General features: G+C 40.7%; 1 protein-coding gene across 8 annotated transcripts in view; it reads left to right on the forward strand.

The window, feature by feature from the left end:
* Positions 1 to 26,533, forward strand: part of NAV2 (neuron navigator 2) — a 531,973-nt gene that overhangs the window by 388,958 nt on the left and 116,482 nt on the right. For 5 of the 8 annotated variants that reach the window (XM_053388967.1, XM_053389004.1, XM_053388952.1 and 2 more), the window contains 3 exons: positions 1,619 to 1,687; positions 6,224 to 6,378; positions 23,412 to 24,525. In XM_053388967.1, the coding sequence (XP_053244942.1) occupies positions 1,619 to 1,687; positions 6,224 to 6,378; positions 23,412 to 24,525 (1,338 nt within the window). Of the gene's footprint in view, positions 1 to 1,618; positions 1,688 to 6,223; positions 6,379 to 22,449; positions 22,554 to 23,411; positions 24,526 to 26,533 lie in introns of those variants that run through there. The other 3 variants (XM_053389014.1, XM_053388959.1, XM_053388995.1) reach the window with 2 other exon arrangements.

Below are 26,533 nucleotides of genomic sequence, written 5' to 3' on the forward strand. Positions count from 1 at the left end.
TGTGCACACAGATTTTCTCATTCCTTGGAATACGGGTGCCGAATCCTGCTTCCAGAACCACATGACCCCCAGCTGGATTGGATTGGCTATGTGTAAATTCAGTGTGGTTGCAGGCTAATGATTGATTGGAGAGTTTGTATTCTGATTCTTCAGTCTCCATTCAGCTACATGTGCTATACTCCATTTGTGATGCTTAAGGTGTACCAATGTACTTGTAGACCCAAAATACATTTGATGTGGGAGATCCATGACTGGGTCTCCTTTAAAGCGTAAAAGCAGCACAGGGGCAAATTGGCTCAAGGGAGGAGCAATTTAATCTTTCTCCTACATGCCACCTCCTACCTGAAATCCTCCTCCTGCCCTCCCCATTCCTGTTAGCTTTACTGTTTAGGAGAAACAAGCACAATACTGTTTAGGAGAAACAAGCACAATACTGTTTAGGAGAAACAAGCACAATACAAAGACAATACCTGTCTTTTAATAGCAGCTCTGGCAAGGTGGAGCTTTGAAAAAAAAGATACTGGTCAAATCCTTCCCTTGAGCCAATTCCCCCCCCCCCCCCAAAAAAGCTGCTCTTAAATAGATGCCTTCTGCTGTCTCTCTTTTGTTTTTTCTTGTGATCCAGTACAGAAATTGTGGTTAAATCAGATCCAGACCTCAGTTCTTTTGATCAACCCTAATGAATTGGGAAAAATAATATTTTCTGGTTTATTTGAAATAGCCTCTCTGCAGAATAACCCTCCATAATACCTTCAAAGCATGTGTTCATATAGAAATTTTAATATATCCATACATGACACACAGTTTGCATATTTTTCAATATAACAGTATGTATGATCTCTGTCAAATTTTAAACTGAGCTATAAAACCCTTTTATACCTTACAAATTATTTGCAGACTTAAATTCAACCCAATTATATAGCTGAATCAAAAATCAAAACTTTTTGAATAGTTACTTTTTCATTTTGTAACAAAATTGCCATCACTGAATCTTGGCTGGTTGAATTTTGTTTTCCTCAGAATTAAAACCCAGATGATAAATATTTTATATACATTTTGAATGTGGAGATCATAAATGTTGAACTATAAATGTACCATTTAAGCCTGAGTCTTGCATTACTTTTTGTATCTTTTTCATGGTATTTGAAAATAAATAATTTCATCCCTTTTACAAGGTGAAAGCTTTCATTGGAACACACCCTCATGTGGTGAAATATGGTATTTATCACCACAACAAAAACTAAACTAAAGGAAAGTCTGCTTGACCAAAATGTGCTCTTCGACATGGTGAACATCAGATCATACCATGTATATTTTTCAAATTCAGAAATGTGCATATAGATAGCATTTGCTTATGAAAGTTCATTCACATGACCCTGAAGTAAATTTGCTTGCATGCATACTGTTGCCTCTTTTACTATTGCTGCTTTGATAAATCCAAAGGTACTACACCTGAATGTTTTATTTGGCTGAGAGGGATTATTTTCCCCTTCTGAAACACTTGGATTAATCTCGTTCCAAAAAAACCCCACGCCTTTGCCAGCTCAGTGGGTTCATGTGCGAATGTATCTTCTTTACTCACTCACATCTTCCACTTTTTTTCTTTCTTGTTGTGCAGTGCATCACCCAGGGACTCATCTCAAAGCAAAATCATCCGATTCACTCTCGGTCAAAAAAAGGCTTCTAGGTTAGCGTTTCTTCCTCTAATGCAAAGCATGGAAATCCCTCCTTGCAAGAACCCCAGTTTGCATGTCTCAAGGCTCACCTTACCACTGCTTACCTGTTGGTTTCAAACCAAACATTTAAGAAAAAACCAAAGCAAAGAGAGCTATTTTATTCTGTATGACCCAGGGGTCGGCAACATGCAGTCCAAGGGCCGGGTGTGGCCCATGAAGACTGTTTTACCAGCCTATGAGCTGCCCCTGAACTGAGCCACCCACTTGGCGAGTCCCCCATGCGCTGTGCTAAACCGGCACATCACGGCGCGGGGACTCGCCAAGTGACGCCGGAAATTGCATCTGCGCATGTCCACAGTGCTGGAAATTGCTTCTGCACATGCTCAGATGCCAAAAACCACGCCTGTGCAGAAGCGATTTTCGGCATCTGGGCATGTGCAGACACAATTTCCGGCACCGTGGACATGCACAGACACGGTTTCCGGTGTTGGGCTGCACCAGTCCGGCCCACAGATGATCTCCATGGGAGTGATCCAGGCCATGGCCGGTAAACCTTCCCGACCCCTGATTATACCCCTCCCTGTCTTTGGGGCTGAGGATGTTTTTTGTTTTTGTTTTTTACAACAATGTCATCAGTATATGTCCTGAAATGACTCACAATTAAAACGTGTAATTCATATTACTAGTTTGGGGGATAGTAGCATAATAGCCCCCTTCATAGGTGAATCACATGATGAGCGCATCACATGATCTTCATTCTGTGCTGCACAGTGCTGCCCCTGTCCTTGGATGACTGAACTGACAAAGCTTGTGCATGAGCAGCTATTTGTTTGGAGGCTTCCATGTGATCTGAGTGCTGAACACCAGGAAGCTAATGCATGAGCACTGGCAGTTCAGTTGTCCATGCCGTACGTTGACATCTTAGGTTGGGGCGACAATGTAATGTGTTCCGTGGTTAACTGCATTATATTCCCTTCCGGCAATTCACATGTGAAGGGGACTCAATTCCTGTGAATTTTCCATCTTGAAAAAATAAATACATGAATGTGTTTGGACACTCTCCCCTTACCTTTGCTCTAACTTCCTTGTTAATTTCTGTTTATAGATTACGCTTGTAAGGTCCAACTTATTTTCTCATGGGTGAAAAAGAGTAACGAGTGTGACTACTGTCAGATAATTTAACACAGCAGCGTAGATAGGTGTGTCGTCTCTATTCTGGATTCCTCCATGTCCTGCACTGGGGAACATCTAATCCCTCTGAGAATGAATAATAGGTGTTTCAGCCCATTTGTTTTCCTCTAAGCCACAGCTTGACATGCATTCTGACTCCTACAAGCATCTCACTGCAGCACTTCAAAAATGCAGCTCTAATCTTTATTAATACCTGTGATATTCATCATAGGTTTTCTTGAGATGAATGCTACTTTTACCATGCTGTGCTGCATTAGAAATACCCCTAACATCTCTCTCTCTATAAGGCACCATGGTTTATCCTGTTTTGTGCACAAACTATACTATATTATTTTTACTTTGTGATTTAGATTCCTTTATTCTAAATCATTCTTTGTTCCGTCATTTTTCTTTGGTACTAGTATAGGATCCCCACTCCTCACTGATTTTTAATCTTCCTTCATCTCAATTATTTACTAATTCATGCCTTTTCACCTGTTTCAGTATTTCAATCAACAACTTCTTTCAAAGTTTTAGACAGAAACTGGACAAGACATGAGTCCTTGCAGGAGTAACCTGCTGACTTATTTTAAGACTGAGATAGAGAAGCAGAAGTGATGGGAGGCAAATTTTACTGATGTTGTGCAATTAACTCCTTGTGCAGTCTATTTTTTTCCAATCAAATTGACCTCTCCAAGCTTTTTTCTCCTTGCAAAGGAGATATACAGGTTTCTTTTACTGATAATTTTATTTTATTGAGAATTCACAGGGATATATCTGCAACTTCCTATAGTCCCTCCACTTTAAAACATTGAATGATGGGGTACTTAGAGAGATGTCACAAAAAGCGAGATGTTCAAAAAGCAAAACAAAACTATCCTTACCAGGTGAATATTTGAGAATTGTCAACACTTCCACTCTGCTTTGATTGACATCTCAGTTCTCCATCATTGCTGTAGTCAAATGTTATCTCTTCTTTTGCTTGTAATTCCTACACATTTACTAAGTTTGACCACATACTTAATACTTACTTAATACTTAATTGTCTATCTGCACATAGTCAGACAGACATCAGAGACTGTCCATGTCTGGCTTCTCCTAGTGGGAGAACACTTTATATGCTTTTTTAGAAAGACAAACAAATATCCTAGAAGCCATGGGGGGAGATAAAGACTAGGGGGAAATGTCCTTTCTGTGTGAAAAGATTATGCTTCAACACTTTTTCTCTTTACCTTTCAACCAGCATGAGCTCTGCATGAATGTCATTGCCATGTCAGTGTCAAATCTTACACAAAAGCATGGAAAGTGAAAAAGAACCTTATTTTTCCCTAGGCTTTCACCCTGGGTTCCTCTGTGCCTTCCTCTGTAGCCTTTCTGTGGGCTGTTTCTGTATCCAGGGTTGGTTGTGTCTTTGTGACAACTGCTATGTGAAACTTTCTTGCTTTGGTTTCCTAGGTTTATTTCACATGCACTTGAAAGCAGAAGAGTCTGCCTTTGGGAAAGCAAGGAAGCAAACTTTACACAGTTCTATGTTTTAGTGGTCTGTGGTGATGTGGAACTAAATGGGTTGCGTGCAAACTTGCCAGCTTTAAGCTTTGAAAGCATGTGCATGCATTTGCTGAGACTTATGTGCTTCTTTTCTTCTCCCCATCCATCCTCCTTCTGATCAATCTTATGAATTTGTTGGGAAGAAATCACTAATCCTCTTTTATTCCCAGCTCTAAAAGTGCCATTCAACTACCAAAGGTTTGTAATGTTGCTAATCAGATGGGAATTCTGCCTTCAGGAAACTGTATACGAATCAATGCTGCAATTGGTTTTAGCCTATTGGTTTTATGGTTTACTTCAAGCATTTTTTGAGTTCTGTATTGAGCAAGTAAAAGGAAAAAAGTAAGCTATTGAATAATATTATAATTCATGAAAACAATGGGGTAAATAATTTGCTACTATAAATTATAGCCATTGGCCACTGGGAACTCCTTCACAAGCCATTGTGATAACAACCTGTATGATGGGCTGGTGCAGGGTGGGGGAAAATCTAGGCAGATTGTACCAAAGTGAGCTATGTTTATTTTTTAAGCCTTAGAATAAAAAGGACCACCACACAGTATTATGTTCAAAAAATTCTGCAACATTCCATCTAGTGCACTGTTTTGCATTTTGAGTTTTACTGCACTGTATAGATTTGATCAAACGACCGCTTCAAAAATAAGGCAGAAATTCTAAGCATACTGATTTCTGAATTGAGAGGTTTTGGATAATGTTGCATGGCTACAATCTGGGGCCCTGTATGGAAACTCTGTGCTCTGGACCTTTGGAATGGAATGCATATTGCTAGCTAAAAGAGCCTTGCTAGCTCGTGTTTCATGCGCATACTTGTCAATGGGCTTATGCAAGGATTTGATTCTCTGAATTGTAGCCTAGGGCTGTAATCCAGCACATATAGTAGCTATACCTGGTAGACATCAATGGGTTATATCCAGTGTTGTACAAGCTAGTTTCCCCTTCCTCTCCTTCTTCCTGCAGCCTCCACATTTCCCCAAATATGGCCCAGAGGATCTCCTAACTCTCTCAAACAGAATTGGTGGGTGCAGACTCAGAGAGACTTTTGGGGATAAGATAGGAAGGGACATCTCACTGCATGAGCAAAAGTCTGCTCCACTAGCAATGGGCACAACAGGCTATCACCCAATGTGATTTAAGGCAATGCAACCATGTGCAATGTTACAGCCAGTGTATCCAGACCCATACAGGCTAACGGAGTTTGTGAAATTCAGCTAAGAAAAAATGTTTCCCAACGAATGTATCAAGCGTTTTCATAAGTAGATGACCTCTGCAACATTCAGTTAGGCACACTATCCAGGTTCCAATTGGAAAACACCAAGTCTAAGATGATGACCTTTTGGGGGCATTAAAATCAACTAGGCAGTGGGCATGAAGATCAGCCGGAAATTGGCCGGCACCTGAATCCACTAAGATAACTGAATCTACTGAGGCAACCTTATAGCATAACTTTTCAAAAATTATTTGCAGTTAGTCAAGCTTCCAAAATGACATAGATTGGATACCTACTCATTCTGGGCTACATTTTAGTGGAAGCTCCAATACTCAAGAGCTCAAGTTCCATTGACTCAATACTCAAGTTCCATGGACAGATTATTTGCATGCACAGAACCACTCTCTCCACTAAAGTAACCAGGAAAGTCCTTTCATTGGAGCTCCATGTAAACAAAAGGGCACACACAGAGCTCTTCACTGGGCAAGTTGTCTTTTACGGGAGGTAAACATTCCTCCAATTTGACTGTGTTTAACTTGAATTCATTCATGTGCTTTAGGGAAACATTTGCTTCTTCTTCTTCTTTTTAACTCGAAAACAGACTTCCAGGTCCTACGAGAGTTTCAGCTGCAGGCAGCGAAGCAAAAACTCGTGGTTCCGTTAATGCCAACAACCGGCGCAGCCAGAGCTTTAACAACTACGACAAATCCAAACCCACAAGCCCACCATCCCTTCTATCAAATAGCAATGAGAAAGGTATGTGAAGTATATGTTATTCTGATCTGTATTGTACTCTCAAAAGTAGAATATCTATCTAGCTTTTAAAAAACAGTTGGAAATACAGGGCGTGATGTATTCAAAAGTAAGCATTTAAAACATATGCATTTGTCTTATTGAAATCAAATCAACTTCAAATGCGCTTTACTTTGACTGGAGTGTTCTCACAGACTCTCCCATAATACAGTTCGTAGGCTACTGAATCTCCACAGAAATAACATGCAGTTTATTTTAACTTTTGCATGTGTTTCTGGATCTAGCAGAGTTCAGATGGTTTTCTGGTCTCATTTGTTTCCTGCTTAGAAAATTTGATAAATTTTCATATGTAAGCAAATGACACAAAATAACACTATGCATAACATTTAGGAAGTGAGCTTGGACTGAATATTTGACACTGATATTTTTATGTTTGTTGCCATGTGGTGGGAGGGAACAGTTATGGCTCCACAAATACTTGGAGGTCAGGAAAAGAGTGTCTTCAATAAACAGGAAATCTTGGCCCCAAAATCAGAGGAAGTTGATGGTTGGATTTGGCTATCTAGTCAAGTTGTTTGTTGTATCAGAGACTGGCAAGGAATTTCAGCTTAGTTGTCCTCCCTTCCCCTCTTGTCATCTATTTTGTGGGCACTTTGAAACAGTGCGCTATGCTTGTGTCTGCTTTCTGCTTGTGATCCATTATAGCACTTCTCCACTCCAAATCATTTCTTCCAAGAACTTCCCAACACCACAGCAGATTTCCAAAGGAACATTTGCAGGGATAAATACATCCTTGGGGCCTCAGAAGGAAATGCAGTTCCAGCAAGAATATAGAACAGAAACATGCTGGTTGGGGAAAGCATTAAGCACACCCTCAGCCACCCACTGCTGCTTTTCTGTTTCATATTGCCCTTCTGCTATCAGAAAACAGAGCCATGCTGCATGCATTTATGCTTAATCTCTAGTCCTTGTGCTGAAAGGAGGAGGAAGGTCACTCTTCAATTATTAGAAAGTTCTTTGTAGATGACATCCAAGCACCTGCAAATGAATTTCTCCTACTCTTACTCCTGCTGACTATCTGAACCCTGTTCTGTACCATAGTTCTTAGCTGCTAGAGAAAAAGATAAATTGAATGGTATGTGTATAGCATTTACCCTTTAAAACCAGCTGGCGACTGCAGCCACAAAGTGTATATATTTGTGGTTCAGCATAATTGAAGTAAATCTCCTTATTGTTAAACAACCTTCCTCATCAGCATATATGTGCCCGCAAATCCTGCCAATGAATCCTATTGCCCTGTGATTTTTACTTTAAAAGTGGAGGCAAATGGGAAGTAAAAAATAAATATACATATATAGATATATTTGATTAACAGGAATTGAAAAATAACCAGTGGAGACATCCTCAAACTTTTTCTATGACAAATAAGCCTGTTGCCTCCCACCCTCTCCTCTCCTCCACTTTCTACAGCAAGGGTAAAAAGTACCAAATGTACATGATTTAAATTTAATTTCAAGGATCATTGGATACAGGCTAGATAGCTGAAGATGTGCTATAGCTTTATAAATGTTACAGAGAAATGAGGCAGCTCATCATGAATGCCAAATACAGTGTTTTCCTAAGAGAATATGGTCCCCCCCTGCCCCCGCCACAAATGGTTGTTTCACCAAACTTAAATAACTTGATAAGATATTCGGAACCTGAACAGGTGTATTACAGTACAGCACTAGCCCTCAATCTGGGGGGTTATGAACAGAAAAAGGTATTCCTTTGGCCCTGTGGAGGCTTCCTCTGCTCTTAGTGAAAGCCAGGCAGCCTGGAGCAAGTGCAGTAATAAAGATAAAGTAACCACCACCACCTCCTCCTCCTCCTCCTCCTCCTCCTCCTCCCATCTGCCTGGCTGTTAAAGGTAAAGGTAAAGGTATCCCTGCCCATACGGGCCATTCTTGACAGACTCTAGGGTTGTGCGCCCATCTCACTTAAGAGGCCGGGGGCCAGCGCTGTCCGAAGACACTTCCGGGTCACGTGGCCAGCGTGACAAAGCTGCATCTGGCGAGCCAGCACAGCACACGGAAACGCCATTTACCTTCCTGCCAGTAAGCGGTCCCTAATTATCTACTTGCACCTGGGGGTGCTTTCGAACTGCTAGGTTGGCAGGCGCTGGGACTGAGCAACGGGAGCGCACCCTGCCGCGGGGATTCGAACCGCCGACCTTTCGATCGGCAAGCCCTAGGCGCTGAGGTCTGTCCCCCCCCCATTCCACCCAATGGCTCCTGGTTGGGGCTTTGGATTGCTGCGCCTGGATCTGTAGTATAATAGTATTTTAAAAGTGCACCCAAAGTGTGTGGTTGTCTTAATTTGCAATATTCATAGGCCACCGAATAAAAAAACATTCTCAGGTCCACTTACACAAAAAGGGCAAACAGGTAAACAACAACAACAGTAAAAGAATAGCATAATAAATGTGATGCAGCATAATTAAAACAAGCTCCAAACTAAGGTCAGGTAAAACTAAGAATGGAAAATAAAGCAGAAGAGCTAAACATATTTAAAAAAACCTTCAGCAAGAGTTGAAGGATATGTAAAAACTTGTTTGTTCCACACAAAGCTGGGCTGTCTCTATTCATAACTTCACTCTGCTTGAATGTTATCAGGGCCAGCTTTTCTTTCCCATTTGACAATTACAGTTGTGCAATTATCTGGCTGTTTGTATTTGGGATGCTGCTTCTTTGTCTTGTAATCCTTGGAGGAGCTTCTAATCACCAGCAGCACATGAGTACAGTGGTACCTTGGGTTAAGAACTTAATTCGTTCTGGAGGTCTGTTCTTAACCTGAAACTGTTCTTAACCTGAAGCACCACTTTAGCTAATGGGGCCTCGCGCTGCCGCTGCGCGATTTCTGTTCTCATCCTGAAGCAAAGTTCTTAACCTGAGGTACTATTTCTGGGTTAGCGGAGTCTGTAACCTGAAGCGTCTGTAACCCGAGGTACCACTGTACCAGTGAGATATGGTGGGCAGAGTATCTGACATACATGGACGTAGCCAAGGGGGGAGGCAGGGGGACAGCTGCCCCCCAATCAATAAACATCAATATAAATCAATACAAATCTGAGGTTCTGCCCACCCCTAGCAAAAGCTTGCCTCCCCCACAAAAATCCTGGCTATACCCATGCTGACATCCTACTGAATTCAGTGGGACCTACTCACATAGGGTTATAGCATTAGAACAATGCCTGCTCAGCCATGAAACTCCCTTGGTGACTTTGGCCTAATCATGATCTGGAAGCTTAACTTACATCCTAGCCATGTTGTGAAGATAAAAATCCCCATGTGAACTGCTGTGAGCAATTTGGAATACTATGATGTGACTGGCTGGCAGGCAAATGTCTCTTTCATCTCCTCATGTACTTTTTTTTAAAAAAGTGGTTAGATAAAGAGTTGTTGACTGCTCTTCTGTCACTGGATGCTTAGCAAAAATCAGCTACTGCCTGCATCTGGTGGCCATATGTAGAAAAGATGGTGTAGAAGAAAGTGAGAGAACATACCTGTTTGAAATGTTGCTGCCCCCTAGTGAGAGAGACTGATATAACTTATCCAGGGCCTAAAATATAGATTTGATACTTTAGCTCAGGAATGGGGACGCCGAGACTCTCCAAACATTTTTTGGACTGTAAGTCCCATCATCCTTGACCATTGGCCATGATAGCTAGGGCTGATGGAAGTTGGAGTTGAAGAACACTTGGAGGGCCACAGGTTACCCATCCTTTCGGTATGCCAATACTGTGTATGTAACATGGTTGGTTTTATTTAAGACACAGCTGCAGTTTTTGTGTACTTGCATATCATAAGTAACTTTTACCATATAGTGTGTTTTCTCTCTGTACATCATTATATTTTCAAAATGTTTACCAGAGCCTGTATTTTCAAGCAACTTCACAGAATGAGGCTGCACATTCACATAGGATCAGCAAAAGCTTGTTAGTCGTACTTGATGAAGTCTATCAATATTTGTGCATTCAAAAATACTGGGAAACGCATGATTAGATTCTGTCCAATTTTGTTACTTTTTACCATTCTTTAGCTCATAGCAACATGTTCTTCCTTTTTAAAAAATGTTACTGACTTTTAACAACAAACAGAAACAGTAAACAAACAGTACATGTCTGCAGTTTTTTGCCTGCAGAAAAAGCAGGTAAGGAGTGATATAGTCCATAACAGGTTAGCACTAACAGAAATTTATCTCATGAGTGAATCCATCCAAAAATACACCTGAGAGGCTGGGGGCCAAGACAAATTGCCACTGAAGTGAGCATACACAGTAAACGGAAACCATATTTAAGAAAATGTGTCCTCTTCACCTCTAGCCACCCTACAGCTCCAAGTCAGGTTCTCTGCCAAAGCCACATGTCATATTCAGTAATACCTCCTTTACACAGAGAAGCCTTCTTCTTGTTTTCTAGAAGTGGTCAATTTCATATGAGCCCTTACAAACTACTGCACATCATTTTCAAGACGCTGATAAAAGTGTAACAATCACAAATATAGCTGTGGGAAGTAGCCAACTTCCTCCAAGTCTTTCCGTTCCGTCCCCCCCATGTTAGGATTCTTGCTCTGTGCTTGCAGTCATGGGATTGTTTTATGTCGCATGACGGTGTATGTTTTCATTCCACATAGTGGGAAGTGACAGAGACAGGATGTTTGTGTTTACTGTGCTTCTGTGTTGTGGGACTATTGTCCTTTGTTCTTTCTCTTTGCTGTCTGATGAGAAAGAGGAAGAAGCTAAGTCAGAATGCTCCGAGTGTATTATATGTAAATAAAGTAGATTAGCCAAAATACTGTGCTGCTGAGTTTGTTATGCAAACCGCTAATACTCTGCAGGTTCCGTAAGTGTGCTGATGCCTTTTGGTATCAGTCACTGTGATGTTCGGGCTGGAGAAAGCTTTTGAAGCTCCCGAACGACCAGGAGAGAGAGAACATGCCAGTCGGGCATGTGCCTCTGCCAGAGTCCTACACGCGAGTAGGACGATCCTGATACACACCCCCCCCACAGTAATACCGTATTTCATAAGAAGTAATTTAGTAATGATAAAATAAAAGTTATGAATACTAGGAAGTTGGAGAAGAAATAAAGCACAAAGTAAGAACTCCGCTACACTCTGAATATATATAAGGTGCATGTAATCAGTGGAAGTTGATCCATTAAGACTATTGGTGCAGAGCCCTCTGAAGGAGAATGGCAAGCATAGATTGAATGCTCTATCAGCCCAAGCATTTTTTAAATGTACAAATGACCTAAAATTGTGCAAGTAAATTGAAAAGACTATACTGTATCTCAAGCCCCTTTACGATATGGACATCTATTTAAACATGGTAATACCAGTGGCCTTAATAACACTGCATTGCTAACATTTATCAGAAATTGAAATCCATCTAGAAGAAAAGCTCCACTGGTGTCCTGTGTGCTCCACATGTTATTTCATAACTCCTTGTGTTAAATCACAGACCTCTATGAATAGAAATTGAAAGTAAAAATTACTTACACAGCATAATTTTGCCATAACCTTCCTTAGTTTATTTTTTTCCATTCATTTTCACTGTGCTCAATAGCATTTTAATTAGCAATCCACAGTTTAGACACTGCATTTTGATGTGAATTGTTGCACTACTTGGCCTGGTGAAGGGTTGGGTTTGTTTGTTTTTTTAATGGTCAAGCAGCTGAGCAGAGCTGTAATTATAACTTAGGGTTACAAAGAAAGTGATGAAGCATTCAAGGTTGTGATTTCTGATGTCACCCACTCGCTTCTGTGTAATTAAAACCTTGTAATCCACATCTGAATTGTCACTGTCACTTACCCATTGCTTATCCAAATGTACCCCCTGTCTGGTTTTTCTCTTTTACAAGACAGACTGTGAATAAACCACAGCATAAGAAACATATGCCCTCTGGACAAGGTCATTGTTAGATTCTTCTTAATTACTTGAGACATTTCTGTGCAGTCTAAACAAACATGCACTACATGCAAGCCTTTTCATTCATCAGTCTGCGCTTTGTCCCTTGAGGTACATATATTTCTGAGTCACTTTGCATTTCATATCTCTATAGATATTTCTCATTATATATATATTGTCATTTAAATAACAGTACAGTTGTTCCAATCCATGTTCAGTATCCAGAGGTATATTCCCATTAAAAATGGATGTTTTTTATAGTTTGAATTGTAAGAAACAGCTAAGAAAAACAGCAGTGCTCATATATCTTGTTCATATGGACTAGCAAACTTCAGCTCTATGAGCTTGTTCTGACTGGTCAATGCGCTTGCTTAACTGCATTGTTTGGTTGTCTTGGTTGTGCCCCAACCTTTACTTGACCACAAAGCTATGCTCTGTAAATCTGTCTTAGCAAGCCTGTGCAGTGCTCTGTAACAAAAGAACACTATTTTCTTTGAAATGCTTCACTTTGTTATAAAATACTGACTTGAAAATAATCCTGCAGGTGGCAGCAGAAATGCAGATGAAACCAAAAATCATTTTTATTTCAGTGAGAATTAAATGTTAATATAGGATGTGTGGTATATTTAATAAAAACAGAGGTGACCATTACTCTGTTATGTACTAAAAATGTTCTCTCTCTTATGAGTATTCATTAAATGTCAGTAAAAAAGAAGTAATTGTTTCTGTGAGGTTCTATTAAAACTACATTTGAATATCGGATAGAATACCTGGGTTTCCTGGTATCTCTGTGGAACACCCTCCCATCAGATGTCAAGGAAATAAACAACTATCTGACTTTTAGAAGACATCTGAAGGCAGCCCTGTTTAGGGAAGTTTTTAATGTTTGATGATTTATTGTATTTTTAATATTTTGTTGGAAGCTGCCCAGAGAGATTGGGGAGACCCAGCCAGATGGGCGGAGTATAAATAATAAAAATTATTATCATTATTATTATTAATAATAATAAATTTGACAATCTTCTGGATGTATTTATTTTAAGTTTCTTTAATGATAACAGCAGACCACCATCGGTTCACATTGGAGATACAGTGTTATTATTAGTACTTTTTGTATATTATTATTATATGGAGGGGCTTCTCATCTGTCTCTTCCTTAATTTTAATTATTTTCTTCTTTTTTCCTCATTAAATTTGTGAATAAAAACTTTGCTTTTATTTGTTTCATCAATATTTATTAGCTAATCTATATATTCATTGGAGAAAGTACTATTAATCAGCTTCATTATATCCAGAAAGGTTTTTTGGTGTTCTTTACCACTATAAATATATTTGCATCTGATATATGAAAGAAAAGTATAACTTTGGAAACAGATATCTGTACTGGTCTCTCTTGTGAACTGTACACATTATTGTCATATGCCAATGAGAACTCTGAGATACTTTAATTGATCTTGAAAAGCCAGTGACCCTTTCTGGACAACTGCCAGATCATCAGTGAAATTGATTTTGGACTGTGCCAAATTCCCTGTAGCATTGAATCCAAGTGTGTTAGCTGGACAAGGGAGGAGGGGTGAGAGGGGAATGATGATAAATTTTCAGAAACTGAACGGGATTAACAGCAGTTTGCTCAGCTGTCAAAACTAAGTAGAGGTTTTTAGGTAGAGATCGTTTTAGTTGTTGGTGAATGCTGCATTAGCGCATGCAGAGGGAAACTAGCTGCAGCAATTATAGAGTGAAATAGTTTGGCTCAAACACTCCAAAGCAGTAAGTTAAATATGCTTAGCTTCCTTCATGATAAAAGGATGAATGCTTTACTATTTCATACACTTGGAAAACAGGCGATTTACTTTGATATTTCTCGGTGTTTACTTCTTAAAGTGCTGTGGTAAGTTTTTCATCTTATTATAAAAATTTCATCATGCTTTCTGTTTTTAATGGGATTCTGCTTCCTAAATGCTTGCTTTTAGCATTAATATTTTTGCATTTTATTTATAAGGGTTTGTAGCCACAGAAATGCATGTTTAGTATCACAAAGCACTAAAAGCTCAAGCTGAAAAATAATGACAGCTAAACTGAAGCTGAAAACCTCTCCTGCATTTTCAGTCAAAAACATGGAGTTTGAAACTATGGTGCACCATTGAGTCCAGTGCTGGGTTTCTGTCTAGTAAAACTGTGCAGCAGCCCCAGTGTGCATATCAGAGCTGCAGACTTGCTTTTATGTGTCCATGTGCCATATAACTGTCTAAAGTGCTATATCCCAGTTGGGTGCTAAGCAAGCATTACATTATCATACTTAGAAGTCGATATCACTGCAGCCCAATCACTGCAGAAGCTCCTGCTCTAAAAAAGTGAACAGTATAGCAAATACAGCATAGTGAATAGGTCATAGCAATTTATAGAAAAATGGCAAAGACAACATATTTATAAACTAGTGCGTTCAGTTCCTCTCCTCATTATGAAGCACACATTGGGATTCTTTTTTGTAATCATTACATTCCCAGTTTCTGTACCATTCAGCCCACCTGAGCAATAAACACAGGCTGCAGAACAATTGCAGTAAGATAAATTATGTTTGGGAAACTACAACAAGCCCCTCTTATAGAATCATACAATTGTAGAGTTGGAAAGGTTCCCAAGGGTCATCTAGCCCAACCCCCATCATGCGGGAATCTCAGCTAGATAATACATGACAGATGACCATCCAACCTCCGCTTAAAAACCTCCGAGGAAGGAGAATCCACCACCTTTGGAAGGAGTCTGCTCCACTGTTGAACAGCTCTTACCATCAGAAAGTTCTTCCTGATGTTTTGTCGGAATCTTCTTTCTTGTAACCTGAGGCCACTGGTTCGTGTCCTAGCCTCCAAAGCAGGAGAACACAAGCTTGTTCCATCTTCCATGTCACAGACCTTTAGATATGTGAAGATGGCTGCCTTGTGACTAGTCTTTTGGATGTTGCCCTTCAATAGCTAGTCTCACTAAGGACACCTAGTGTTTAAGATGGTGTTTAGCTGGGAGGGTGGACAGTTTTTGAAAAACTGTGATGAAATTGATGTTGGGGGGTTGGACTAGATGACCCTTTGGGTCCCTTCCAACTCTACAATTCTGTAAAATATTTATTAGATAGGAGCGACTGGCTAATGTTCTCCTTCCTCCATTATAGTCACTAGAATTAAGCAGTTGAGACAGGAATGTGAATCTTGCCCTTTTTTGTTCAATTGTTTCTATTGATACTTCAGTTTTCTTACAGCCGTTATACTATTATTATTTGATGTGACTTATTAACATTATCTTAAGAATACAACTGGCTTGTCTGAGTCAGTCTTGACAGCTTGTTTATATTGGAGATGTGCCATGGGGCACAGTAAATCCAAGGCCCGATGCAGTTAGAGGACAAGATACAAGCAGGCCGTAAATCATGCTGTTTAATCTTATGTCTCTTTTAACAGGCTAAATTTGGCCCTTTTTTGGCATTTTGAAACATACCCAGTTCTTTTACTTAAACATAAAGAGGCTAAAGTTTTAATAGCAGCTGAAATAGTGAAAGCTTTGCCATACTTGGTATAAACTTGTTGAAATATTAGAGTAAAATAAAACTATATTTAAATACATTTCTACGAACTGACAAGAGCCAAGGAATATAGTTGATGCAGGTTTCTTAACTCCCACCCTTTTTAAAAGGCCACAAAACAGATTTAAAACTAAACCTTCATAATGGGACCCCACCTATGGGCTTTTTTAAAGGTCTAAGAACTTAAGGAGAATTCTGCTGGATCAGGAGCCCATCTAGTCCATTATTCTGTTCTCACAGTGGCCAACCAGATGCCTGTGGAAACCTCAGAACCAGGACCTGAGAGCAACAGCCCTCTCACCATTTGTGATCCCTGACAGCTAGTATTCAGAAGCTGCTTCTGACAAGTCAAGGTAGCATATAGCCATTATGGCTTGTAGGCATTTGCAGCCTCCATGAATTTGTCTAATCTTGTTTAAAGCTATCCAAGTTAGTGAAAAGCATGGTGGAATCCATGTAGGAAGCCTTGAAGAGTTCTTTATGGTGGTATCTTTACAGAGGGGCAGGAAATGGCCATCACTTTATTGCTCCCTGGAGTATTTCATCTCTAGTAATCCAATCCTAAAGTGACCAACTGGTGTGGAATAGGGATCTGGTCAGTGTTCTCCAGGAAAGGGTAGCAGAAGGCAAGTCAGTCATACTATCACTTCCAGATCAGTAGTGGTCAGGTGACCCAAGGAACTATGAAGCTGCTGACTCTCTATGAAGCAGCAGTGGCACTCAAAGCCTTATGTCCTACAGTGTGAGATACTTTGGTATTGAGCTATGAAAGAAGGTATGTTTGCATCCATGAGGGCAGAGAGGGATGTGTGTAGAAGGAAACAACAGGAAGAAGAAGCTAGCTGAAGAATACTAAAAATAGAGGCCAACACAGATGAATGTGGATGGAGGGATGTAATAAGGATATGTGTGGTTGAACACAGCAAAGAATGCAGGTGTAAGAACTGACAGAAAAGCAAAGTGTGGGTATTTGCTGGGTTGGTTGTATCTAGGAATAAAAGCTTTGTTAAACCCCTGCTGTTTTTAGTATTTCAATGCCATTTGAAGCAAACATTTTGATTACTCTTTTCTCTTTTTGCGTCTGGATTATTGTAGCATGCTTTCGTTTCCTGGTTATTCTTCAGTGACAAAAATGTTGTCTAACTTGATGCCCATGACTGACAGGTTTCCATGATTGTTTCAAGTCTTTCTAGTGCCTCATAGATTGTATGCCAGACCTCTCTCTGTGGAGTTTCATTAAAACATTCGGTCAGGGTCCAAGGAGAATCAGCCTCCCAAGGGCTCTTTGGAGGGCTCTGTCATCTCAAACCTGTCAGTGTTTGTTATTACAAATGACTTCAATCCTGAAAGACTACATGGAGGGGCAAGTCTTGCTCAGTTTTTAAAAGCACCTCACATCTTCTATTGTTGCATAATGGGATGATAGGAGTGCCTCTAGCATTTCAAGTACTTATACAGTGTTTAAACAAAGACAATAAGAAATTGTAGTCACTTAAGGCCAGACAAGGAAATAAATATGCCTGTATTGTAGCATTGTGGGGTTCCCGCCTCACCTTTCAAAGTTAGTTCTCACAGCCAGAAGCCCCTTTCTTCTCTGTGTAATCACAGTTCCATTTTATTTATTGCATTTAGATTCCCCCACCCTGCCCATCCTCTTGGAAGCTCAGGGCTGCATCCTCCCCTCATTTTATTTTGTCAACATTATTGTGAGGAAGGTTCAGCTATCACTGTGAGGCACTGAGTGGCCCAAGGTCCCTGCAGAGCAGGGAGTTGACATCCGCTCTCCATGGTTCAAGTCCCATCTTCAGCACTACACTGTCTCTTAAGGGTATAGACAATATCGTAGGACTAAAAACTCTGTTTCTACTCAAGGTCTTAAGCAAGCGAACTACAGTAAGAGAGCACAGGTTCAAGAGGGGCTGGGAAATATATTCTGTACAGTGGCAGTTCACATTTTTTCAGTTTGGCAGATCTCCCCAGCCATGGTGGTTCTTCTTGGAAGCACCATGGGGTGAACATATTTACTGATACACAATATGAGTTTCTGCCTGTGATAATATATAGAGGGCCAGAATTATGTGTAGAAACAAGATGCTTTTCAACGGTGGAAACAGCCTGGTGGAACAACGAAACATTAATGAAATAATTTAGCAAACAGTTAAAGCTTGCTTATTTATTTGTCAATTTAAAGTGTTTTTACCCTGCTTTTCAGCCAAAAGAATTTCCAAAGTGAATAAAATGAATGAATAAAAACAAGGGAGTCTCTTTTTTTTTACAGGCTTGCAGTGGAAAAGAAATCGCAGAGAAGCAAAAATAAAAAATAAAAAAAATGGGGGGGGGGAGGATGAGGAGGAAAAAGGGAAACAAGTAGGCCCAAGGACCAATTCTTAATATATTAGTTCTTGATTCTCAGCTGGAATGGAAACGGTTGAGGGACAAAAGGAGCCAAATTAAGCTGGTCTCACAGCAGAGCTGATGGAACAGCCTTGTTTCACATTGTTCCCTGATGGAATGTCGACTATAAAGGGATAGTTAGTTTGTGGTAGTTCTGCTTTAGATCCAAGAAGGAAATGTGCTTCTTTATAGGTATTTTTGACTGACACACTTTGGGTTTCATTTTCAGAACTGAACTATCAAAATAAATTAGGTCATAGATCCTTGAATAAATGTGTCCATTATTTACTGCCTTTTAAAAGTCTGTTTTGTCATTTAAATCTGTGATTCCGATTGTCATTTTTGCTGTATTTTTGTTTAATTATTGTGCATTGTTTTTGCTTCTTATTGTAAGCCAGCCAACCGCCTTGAGCAATGGGACAAAAGCCAGGGTGGAAATGTTGGGTAGCTATCCTTCCATCTACCTATCCAAATGTCCTTCAGTAAGTTGGAACCTCATGATTGATCCAGCTGACTGAATATTCCCTTCTGCAGTGGCACATGACTTTGACGTAGTGGCTACAGGGAGATCCTGAGGGAAGGTGGTGTTCATGCATCTCATTATGGTTCATCTAGGATCTCCATATTAAACTCTGGAGCCAAGTCCAGGGGGTGTGGGTGCTTTTGCGCCCACAATACTATATATGTGGGGGCTGCCCCCGAAAAATCAATGGGCAAAGTTGATGCCCTTCCCCGCTGTCCCCATCTCTTCAACGTGAGAGAGGAGGGGCTGCTGTGTCTGGCTCTGCCAGCTCCTCCTCCTCCTCTTCTTCTTCCTCCTCCTCCTGATCAGTGAGGGAGGAGGAAGAAGAGGAGCCGCCACTGCTGGTTGGTCGGTGCGTGTGACATCACACATCTGCGTTATGTTGCAGGCACCCACAATCTTCAGTGCAAGATGGCACCTATGTTATTAAACGTTACTGCAGATGTAGCTAATCAGAAGCATGAATCAGTCATGTTTCTATTTCCCCCTGGCTCACCCAGATCTCTGTTGATTGTTGTTGTTGTTTAGTCGTTTAGTCGTGTCCGACTCTTCGTGACCCCATGGACCAGAGCACGCCAGGCACCTCTGTCTTTCACTGCCTCCCGCAGTTTGGACAGACTCATGTTTGTAGCTTCGAGAACACTGTCCAACCATCTCGTCCTCTGTCGCCCCCTTCTCCTTGTGCCCTCCATCTTTCCCAGCATCAGTGTCTTCTCCAGGGAGTCTTCTCTTCTCATGAGGTGGCCAAAGTACTGGAGCCTCAGCTTCACGATCTGTCCTTCCAGTGAGCACTCAGGGCTGATTTCCTTAAGAATGGATGCGTTTGATCTTCTTGCAGTCCATGGGACTCTCAAGAGTCTTCTCCAGCACCATAATTCAAAAGCATCAATTCTTCGGCGATCAGCCTTCTTTATGGTCCAGCTCTCACTTCCGATCTCTGTTGAAATACTCTGCTTTTTCCCTCTGAATTAGTAACATGACTACTGTATTTCCATCTCTGGGTATATTTATTTTTGTAGACTAAAATGTAAAGTTGTTGCTGAAGATTCCCTTTATGTGTTTTAACTAAGACCTGAACTGTTTCATATGGTCTCTGGCTTCACACAATCTGCTGTGTGTGAATGAAATTGGCCCAGGTTACTTTATGTGCACAACCCAGCATGCTCTGAGTGGTGTTGGGCGAATAGACCAGATAGTCGTATGCATTAAAGAATTGTTAAACTGATCTAATTTTATTTTCTGCTGTATTTTCTTTCGTTTGTGCTTTCTTGTGTTGATAAATTCCAGACACCATTTAACTATACTTGCTTTGTGAAAATCTCTTATATTTATGTTTCTTTTTGGGTACTCACTGTGAGTCTGCCTAGAACTATGTTTGGTAATATTTAGAGGCATTTTTGGTTACTTCTAGCAAAGTTACACAGATAGTGAGAGAGCAGCTTGTGTTTGACAAATGATGGGAAATTGCATATATTTTCTGTGGCATTTATTATAGTGCACGCTATCTAGCATTTCACAGAACAATTCAAACCATTGCAAATGGTTAGGCTTGCGTTTGCAGTCAAGACATTACAGGAGCGGATGAAATCCAACCTAGCTGTACTGCAGTGTATATTGGCATTCTAACAAGACCACCATCATCTGTGTAACAGAAACACTTGGAATTAAATAAACTCTAGGCACAGCACTTGTCTATGAAAGAGGCATAGTGAGTGCTTATTCAGCCTAGCTGTATTTTGAATTTGAAGACATTTCATTTGCTGTCGATAAAAGTCAGCAATGGTTCTTGCAAAAAGAATACAGCTTCACAAAATAAGACAAATGGGATTTTAACTCATCATAAAATCAGTTGAGTGTTCAGCAGGACAAAGTCAGAGCTAATTGAAATGAAAATTTCTTTAGGAAGTGAAGTTTTTTATGATGTATTGTTGAGATAGGGCCAAAACAATTTACCACACTGAGCAGCAAATTTCTGTAAGTAAAAACTGATCAAGAGATGGAGGCAGGCATGTGGTAAAGTCCTCAGGCAAGTGCATCTTCTTCCAGAAACTCCATATTGGGAGCTGATGATGAGCAAGACTGAGTTACTTCTAAAGTTACACAGTCTATCCATAACAAAGTTGTGGATTAAATGTCCCATATTCAGCTCTCTGACCACTAGAAGTTTCTTCAGAGAATAAAACATAATGTATACATAAAAGCAATCCCCATTAGAAGGTTTTATGATGAGGTGATACAATCCTCATCACACAGATACAGATATAACAGGATTAAGGATGAGGGCATTGTTTATTTTTAATTGAGAAGGCAATGTGTGATGGCTGCAGTTTATAGTTGTGAGGAAAAGGAAGAATAGAGAGATAAAATAAGAGTGGGAGATGGGAGAAGAGGATAAGAATTGAGAGTAAGTAGTGAGAGAGAAAATGAGGATCAAGGAATGGTACAGGAGACAAGAAGTTGTGGGTGGGATGGATGAAGAATAGCTATGCACAGTTCAGGGCTACTTAATAAATTACAAAAAAGTTTCCAAAAACCTCTCCTTTAAACACCACAGCAGCTTTTGCAAATAAATTTTACAAATTTACAAGTGAACAGGAACTTTTACTAGCCTGCTGCTCATTCATTGCTAGATGTTGAGAGGACCGAAAAGCATATAACCCTACCTAGATTTGATTCTTCCTTATCAGAGGCAACTAGACTAGTGCCTATACTCAGTCCTGCATTGCAGAAACACATGAAAAACATAGTAAGAATGCATCTTTTATTGAAACATATCAATAAATCCCTAGTGGCTTAAAGGCTTAATTGACACTTCGGCATTAAGACAAATCGGAGGTCTCTGCACATACTACGTTGGTTTACAGTCAATGGTACCCTTGAGCTCTGCCTTTTTAGGTTTATTTAGCATAACTTGTGAAAGAGCCCATATGGGTTGACGATGCACCAATTAAATGTGTGTGCTAATTAATCCACGAAAGGCTCTTCTCCCTGCATCTGGGTCTGTTAATAAAATTTCTCCTGCACCATGCCTTTCTGTGGCTCCTGGCATAACGCTTTCTGGGGAGGAAACTGCAGCAGAGACCATCCAGTTTTAACGGGTTGTGGTTAATAATCCAACACACTGGAAATCTTCCCACATCTTAGCAATGCCTTCTTTCTATAAAACAAGCATACACATCTGCTCTTCTAGTTAGGACGTAACAGTGTGAAATGACCGTGGGCTTATTACAAGAGGGTTCTCCTGGAAATTCACATCCCTGCTACGTAAGAAAGATGGGTGTGCTTGGAAATGTGAGGTGGTCTGGTATGGATCATGCGAGGGAGCTTAACAGAGCTTTATCTTCAGTGAGCAGCCAAAAGTGAAGCAAAACAGCCTCTGTGTGGCTGCAGCAGTTAGTGATTCACAGAACAGCATTCACAGTTCCCCATCCCCACAAACTGCTGCAAACATTCGCTCTCAGCCGTTGTTTATTTTTAAGTTCAAATTTTTTCTTTTTTTCTTTTTATAAAAAAGCAGCTTGAGAAGCTCTAAATGCCGTTTATTGCTAGAGGATCTGGGACGGCAGGTAAAAGCCGTTAATCCCCAGCAAGCTCCTGGGCAGACTAACAGTCAGAGATGACAAAAGTTAATTGGAAACATGAGCAGCATAACAGAAGACATATTTGCAGTAATTGGGATGTAATGTCTCCAGAAGAGAGAGTTTGCAAAGAGTAACTTTAGAAAAGAAGTGGCTCTCAAGAGGTGGGTAAGCAAGTGTGGTTCTTATGCTCTCGTATTCATTGAATGAGACGCTTTCAAACAGACAGAATCAATAAGATTTGGACTTGCCAAGGAAGCATTTTCAGCTAGCTCTTTTTACTCCAGCTGGTTTCAATTATGAGATAAAGATGTATCGTTTATTGTTGCTGCGTGAATAAGGATATGATGAGTTTCAGTTTTGTGGATTTGGGTTTGATTCAGTGTTTTACTGGACTAGAAACTGAGCTTGCAGTTATCAGAAGGATCTTCTGATAGGGTGTGCATGTGTGTGTTGTGCTGTTTGATCCATGTTACAGTTGGATTTTTGCCAAGTAGCAAACTTCAGCAGAGCTAATTCTGCTCAGTATAAAGCAGACAGTTTGGGTTATAAAGTTTTTATATTTTTAAATTTTCTAATAGTGCGCTGTTAGTGTCTGAGCAGGATACTCTGACACACACTGACCATGTGCATTTATTTGAATGTAGTTGCTGTTAGGTAACATCTAAAGTACATTATTCTCTATTATTTGGTAAGCAACTAAAAGTAGACAAGGTAATTCATAGCAATAAGAAACAGAAGGTCCCTGCCAGAACGCTTTTTAAAAAAAACTTAACAATTTTAATTGTTGATGAGTTGATTGTGCTATTATTTTACTGCCCCCCCCACCAGAACAAAAATAAAAGAGATTTTATTTTGAATGACATAGATAGTGTTGTGTTCAGGTCATATAAAACGTTACCTTAGTATTTTGTAGCTGCTGTTAGATGTCAGCATTTTGTGAAAGCAAGCTGTGTTCACCTGAAGACTTTCCAAAAACCAAGGCATCATGATTTTCTTTTCTTTTTGTTCTTTGTCTCCAGAGCCAGCAGACAATTTAGTCTCTCAGCCCACAGGAATGAATGAAAATGCACCACCTTCAACCCAAAGCAGCAGTAGCAACAACATTGCCGGTTGCAATAACTCCTCAGCCATCCCCCAGCCCAACTCTGCCGTTAAACCCTGGCGCAGCAAGTCACTCAGTGCCAAGCACACAGCTACGTCTTCCATATTATCAGTAAAACAGCAAGTCCAGGAACCTCCAAAATCCTCTCCAGAGATGGTCAAACCAACTCCCAACGGTCAGAAATCCATGCTGGAAAAGCTGAAGCTTTTTAATACAAAAGGAAGCTCCAAAGCAGGAGGGTCATCCCTTGAATGTCCGGGGTCTCGGGACACTAGTTGTGAAAGGTTAGAGGCCCTCCCTAGCTTTGAGGAAAGTGAAGAGATTGAAGCTGTGAATCGGAACGCAAACAACCCCCCATCAAACAGTCCCAAAATTGCACTCAAGGGAATTGCACAAAGAACATTCAGTCGGGCACTGACCAATAAGAAGAGTTCCCCAAAGGGCAATGAGAAAGAAAAAGAGAAGCAGAAGGATAAAGAAAAGGAAAAGGGCAAAGATGTTGCCAAGAGAATATCCGTTACTGAGAAAGCAGACGTGAAAGAGGAGCCGAAAGAAGAACAGATCCCACCAGCTACAACCGAGATGCCAAAAAAATCCTCCAAGATCGCAAGCTTTATCCCTAAAGGAGGAAAGCTAAACAGTGCCAAGAAGGAGGCACCTGCCCCTTCGCACAGTGGAATACCAAAACCAGGGTTGAAAACCGCCACAGGGAAATCCTCAAGTGCCCCAAGCTGTTCGGCAAAGGATGGCGAGAGAAGCCGCAGTGGGAAGCCTGCCTCAGGCCTCTCTCATCAGAAGCCCCAGCTGGACGGCAGGAATTCCAGTTCCACGTCAAGTTTGGCCTCCTCTGAAGGGAGAGGCATTGGAGGGGTGCCTGCTCTGAGTACTAGTAGCAGTACCCAGGCTGTCAATGGGCCCACAGGCAGTAACACACAGACCACAGGAAGCAATACTGTGAGTGTTCAGCTACCTCATCCACAGCAGCAATACAGCCACCCGAATACTGCCACAGTAGCACCATTCATGTACAGGTAGGAGTAACTTTTTAAGCAGGGTGTGTCAAGTCTGACTTGCTTAACGTAGTCTGCTTCTTCTGTGGCATGCTTTCTCTAGAAGTAGGAAAAAACCTACAATAACAACTTGAGTTTGGTTTCCACCCCAAACGAGCGTTCCAGATCCTAATACGCAGCAGACTTGTGGTGTGCGTAGGACAGAGCTTCTTTTTATTTGTGTCTCAAGTTAACTGTGAAAGCGACACAAAAGAAGAAATACAACTGTATGTTTCTAGGCTACAAATAATAATAATAATAATGATGATGATGATGATGTTGATGATGGTAAGATTATGGTTTGGTTACATTTTGTGCCAAACCCTAATAACACGGGGCTGCTCAAGGTACAAAATGAAAAATCCCTCGCCACAACTATGTAGCAATTATAGAGATGTTTGGAAATTGGCAGAAATGTTTAAAGCAGATTGCTGAATCCAGATAAGACAGAGATGCTGTTAGTGGTAGGTTTCTCAGCCTAAATAAGTAGATTACATCCTGTTCTGGATGGAATGGCACTCCCCTTGAAGGAGCAGCTGTGTAACTTGATACTCTTGGATCTGGCATTGTCATTGGAGGTAAAAGTTGTCTCAGTGGTATAAAACGCCTTCAACTAGCTTTGGCTGGAAGCCCAGCTGGCTTTGGTTGCCTATGTTCTGGTAACCTCCAAGTTAGACTAGTGCAGTGCATTGTACATGGGGCTGCCTTTGAAGTTGGTTTGGAAACTACAATTAGCGCAAAACTATGGCAGCTCAGTTGTTAACTGGGAGAAAAAGGCATCACCATATGAAGCTGGTTCTAACCCAATTGTGCTGGCTGCTGATTTGTTTCTGGGCCAAATTCAAAGTGTAGGTTTTCACCTTTGTCATATACAAATCAGGACTCCTATGCCTAAAGGACTGCATTTCCCCATATAAATCTGTCCAGAACCTGAGGTCATCATGTGAGACCTTTCTCTGTGTGCCACCTTCAGGGGAGGTTTGGAGAGTGACAATGAAAGAGCAGGCCTTTCCTGTAGGAGCTCCTCATCTATGGAATGCTCTCCCCAGGACAGCCTGGTGTCAACTTGGCATTGTTTTGGTAGCAGACAAAGATATTTTCCCCTGGGCATTTTCTCTTATTATATTTTTAATAGGTTTATATATTTTTCTATTGTATTGCTGTAGCAATTCATAATCAACTGACTCTGGCTGAAATGCTTTTTAAAATTCATAAACATTTAATTCAAGGTTAACAGACTAATCAGTTAATGGCTACATTCCAATATCATGATAAACTGCACATATAGTACCCCCCAGGCTTGTACACTCCCCTGACCCTCTTCACAGTTGGAGGCAGCAGTGCTCCTGAATGGCAGTTGAGGGAAACCATAGGAGGGGGTTGTGCTCTTGGGTTTGGGTCGTGCTTATGGGTTTCCCACAGACATCTGGTTGGACTTCTGTCACAGTGTGCTGGACTAGATGGTCATTGGCCTGATCCAGCAGGTTCTTCCAATGCAACTGTGATGAGGCTCTCAGAAGCTTTCACTGCATCTTATCAGGTTGTCTGAACCCACCAAACTGTGATTTGTTTAAAACTAGCCAATTTCAAACTGTGTTTTATGAAGCTAGCTTGCTTCAACAACCTATAGTTAAGATTAACTACAGTTTTGTGTTTGGACATAAGCTAAACTGTGGTTAGCTGCAATCAGAAGTGAAAGCTTCCCAACTCCTACTTGTGGCTTCACTGGAGGAGGAGAGCAGAGTAGGGAGTGCACAAGCTTAAGGGGAATTAGCTGGTTGCTGTCATGAGAAAATGTAGCTTCTTGTGATGTCTGGACTTTGCTGATGACTTTAAATTTCTTCTTGCAGTATTGGGAACATCTTTGATTTATTTCTGAGGACTCTGACAAAATGTGTAATGTACTTAGAGGGTCATGAATGAAGCAATATCTAGACTGGATTTTCTGATGCTTTGTGTTCATTTGAGAACATAAGATATATTAAATCCT

The sequence above is a fragment of the Podarcis raffonei genome, chromosome 1 (assembly GCF_027172205.1).
Source record: "Podarcis raffonei isolate rPodRaf1 chromosome 1, rPodRaf1.pri, whole genome shotgun sequence".
Lineage (NCBI taxonomy): Eukaryota > Metazoa > Chordata > Lepidosauria > Squamata > Lacertidae > Podarcis > Podarcis raffonei.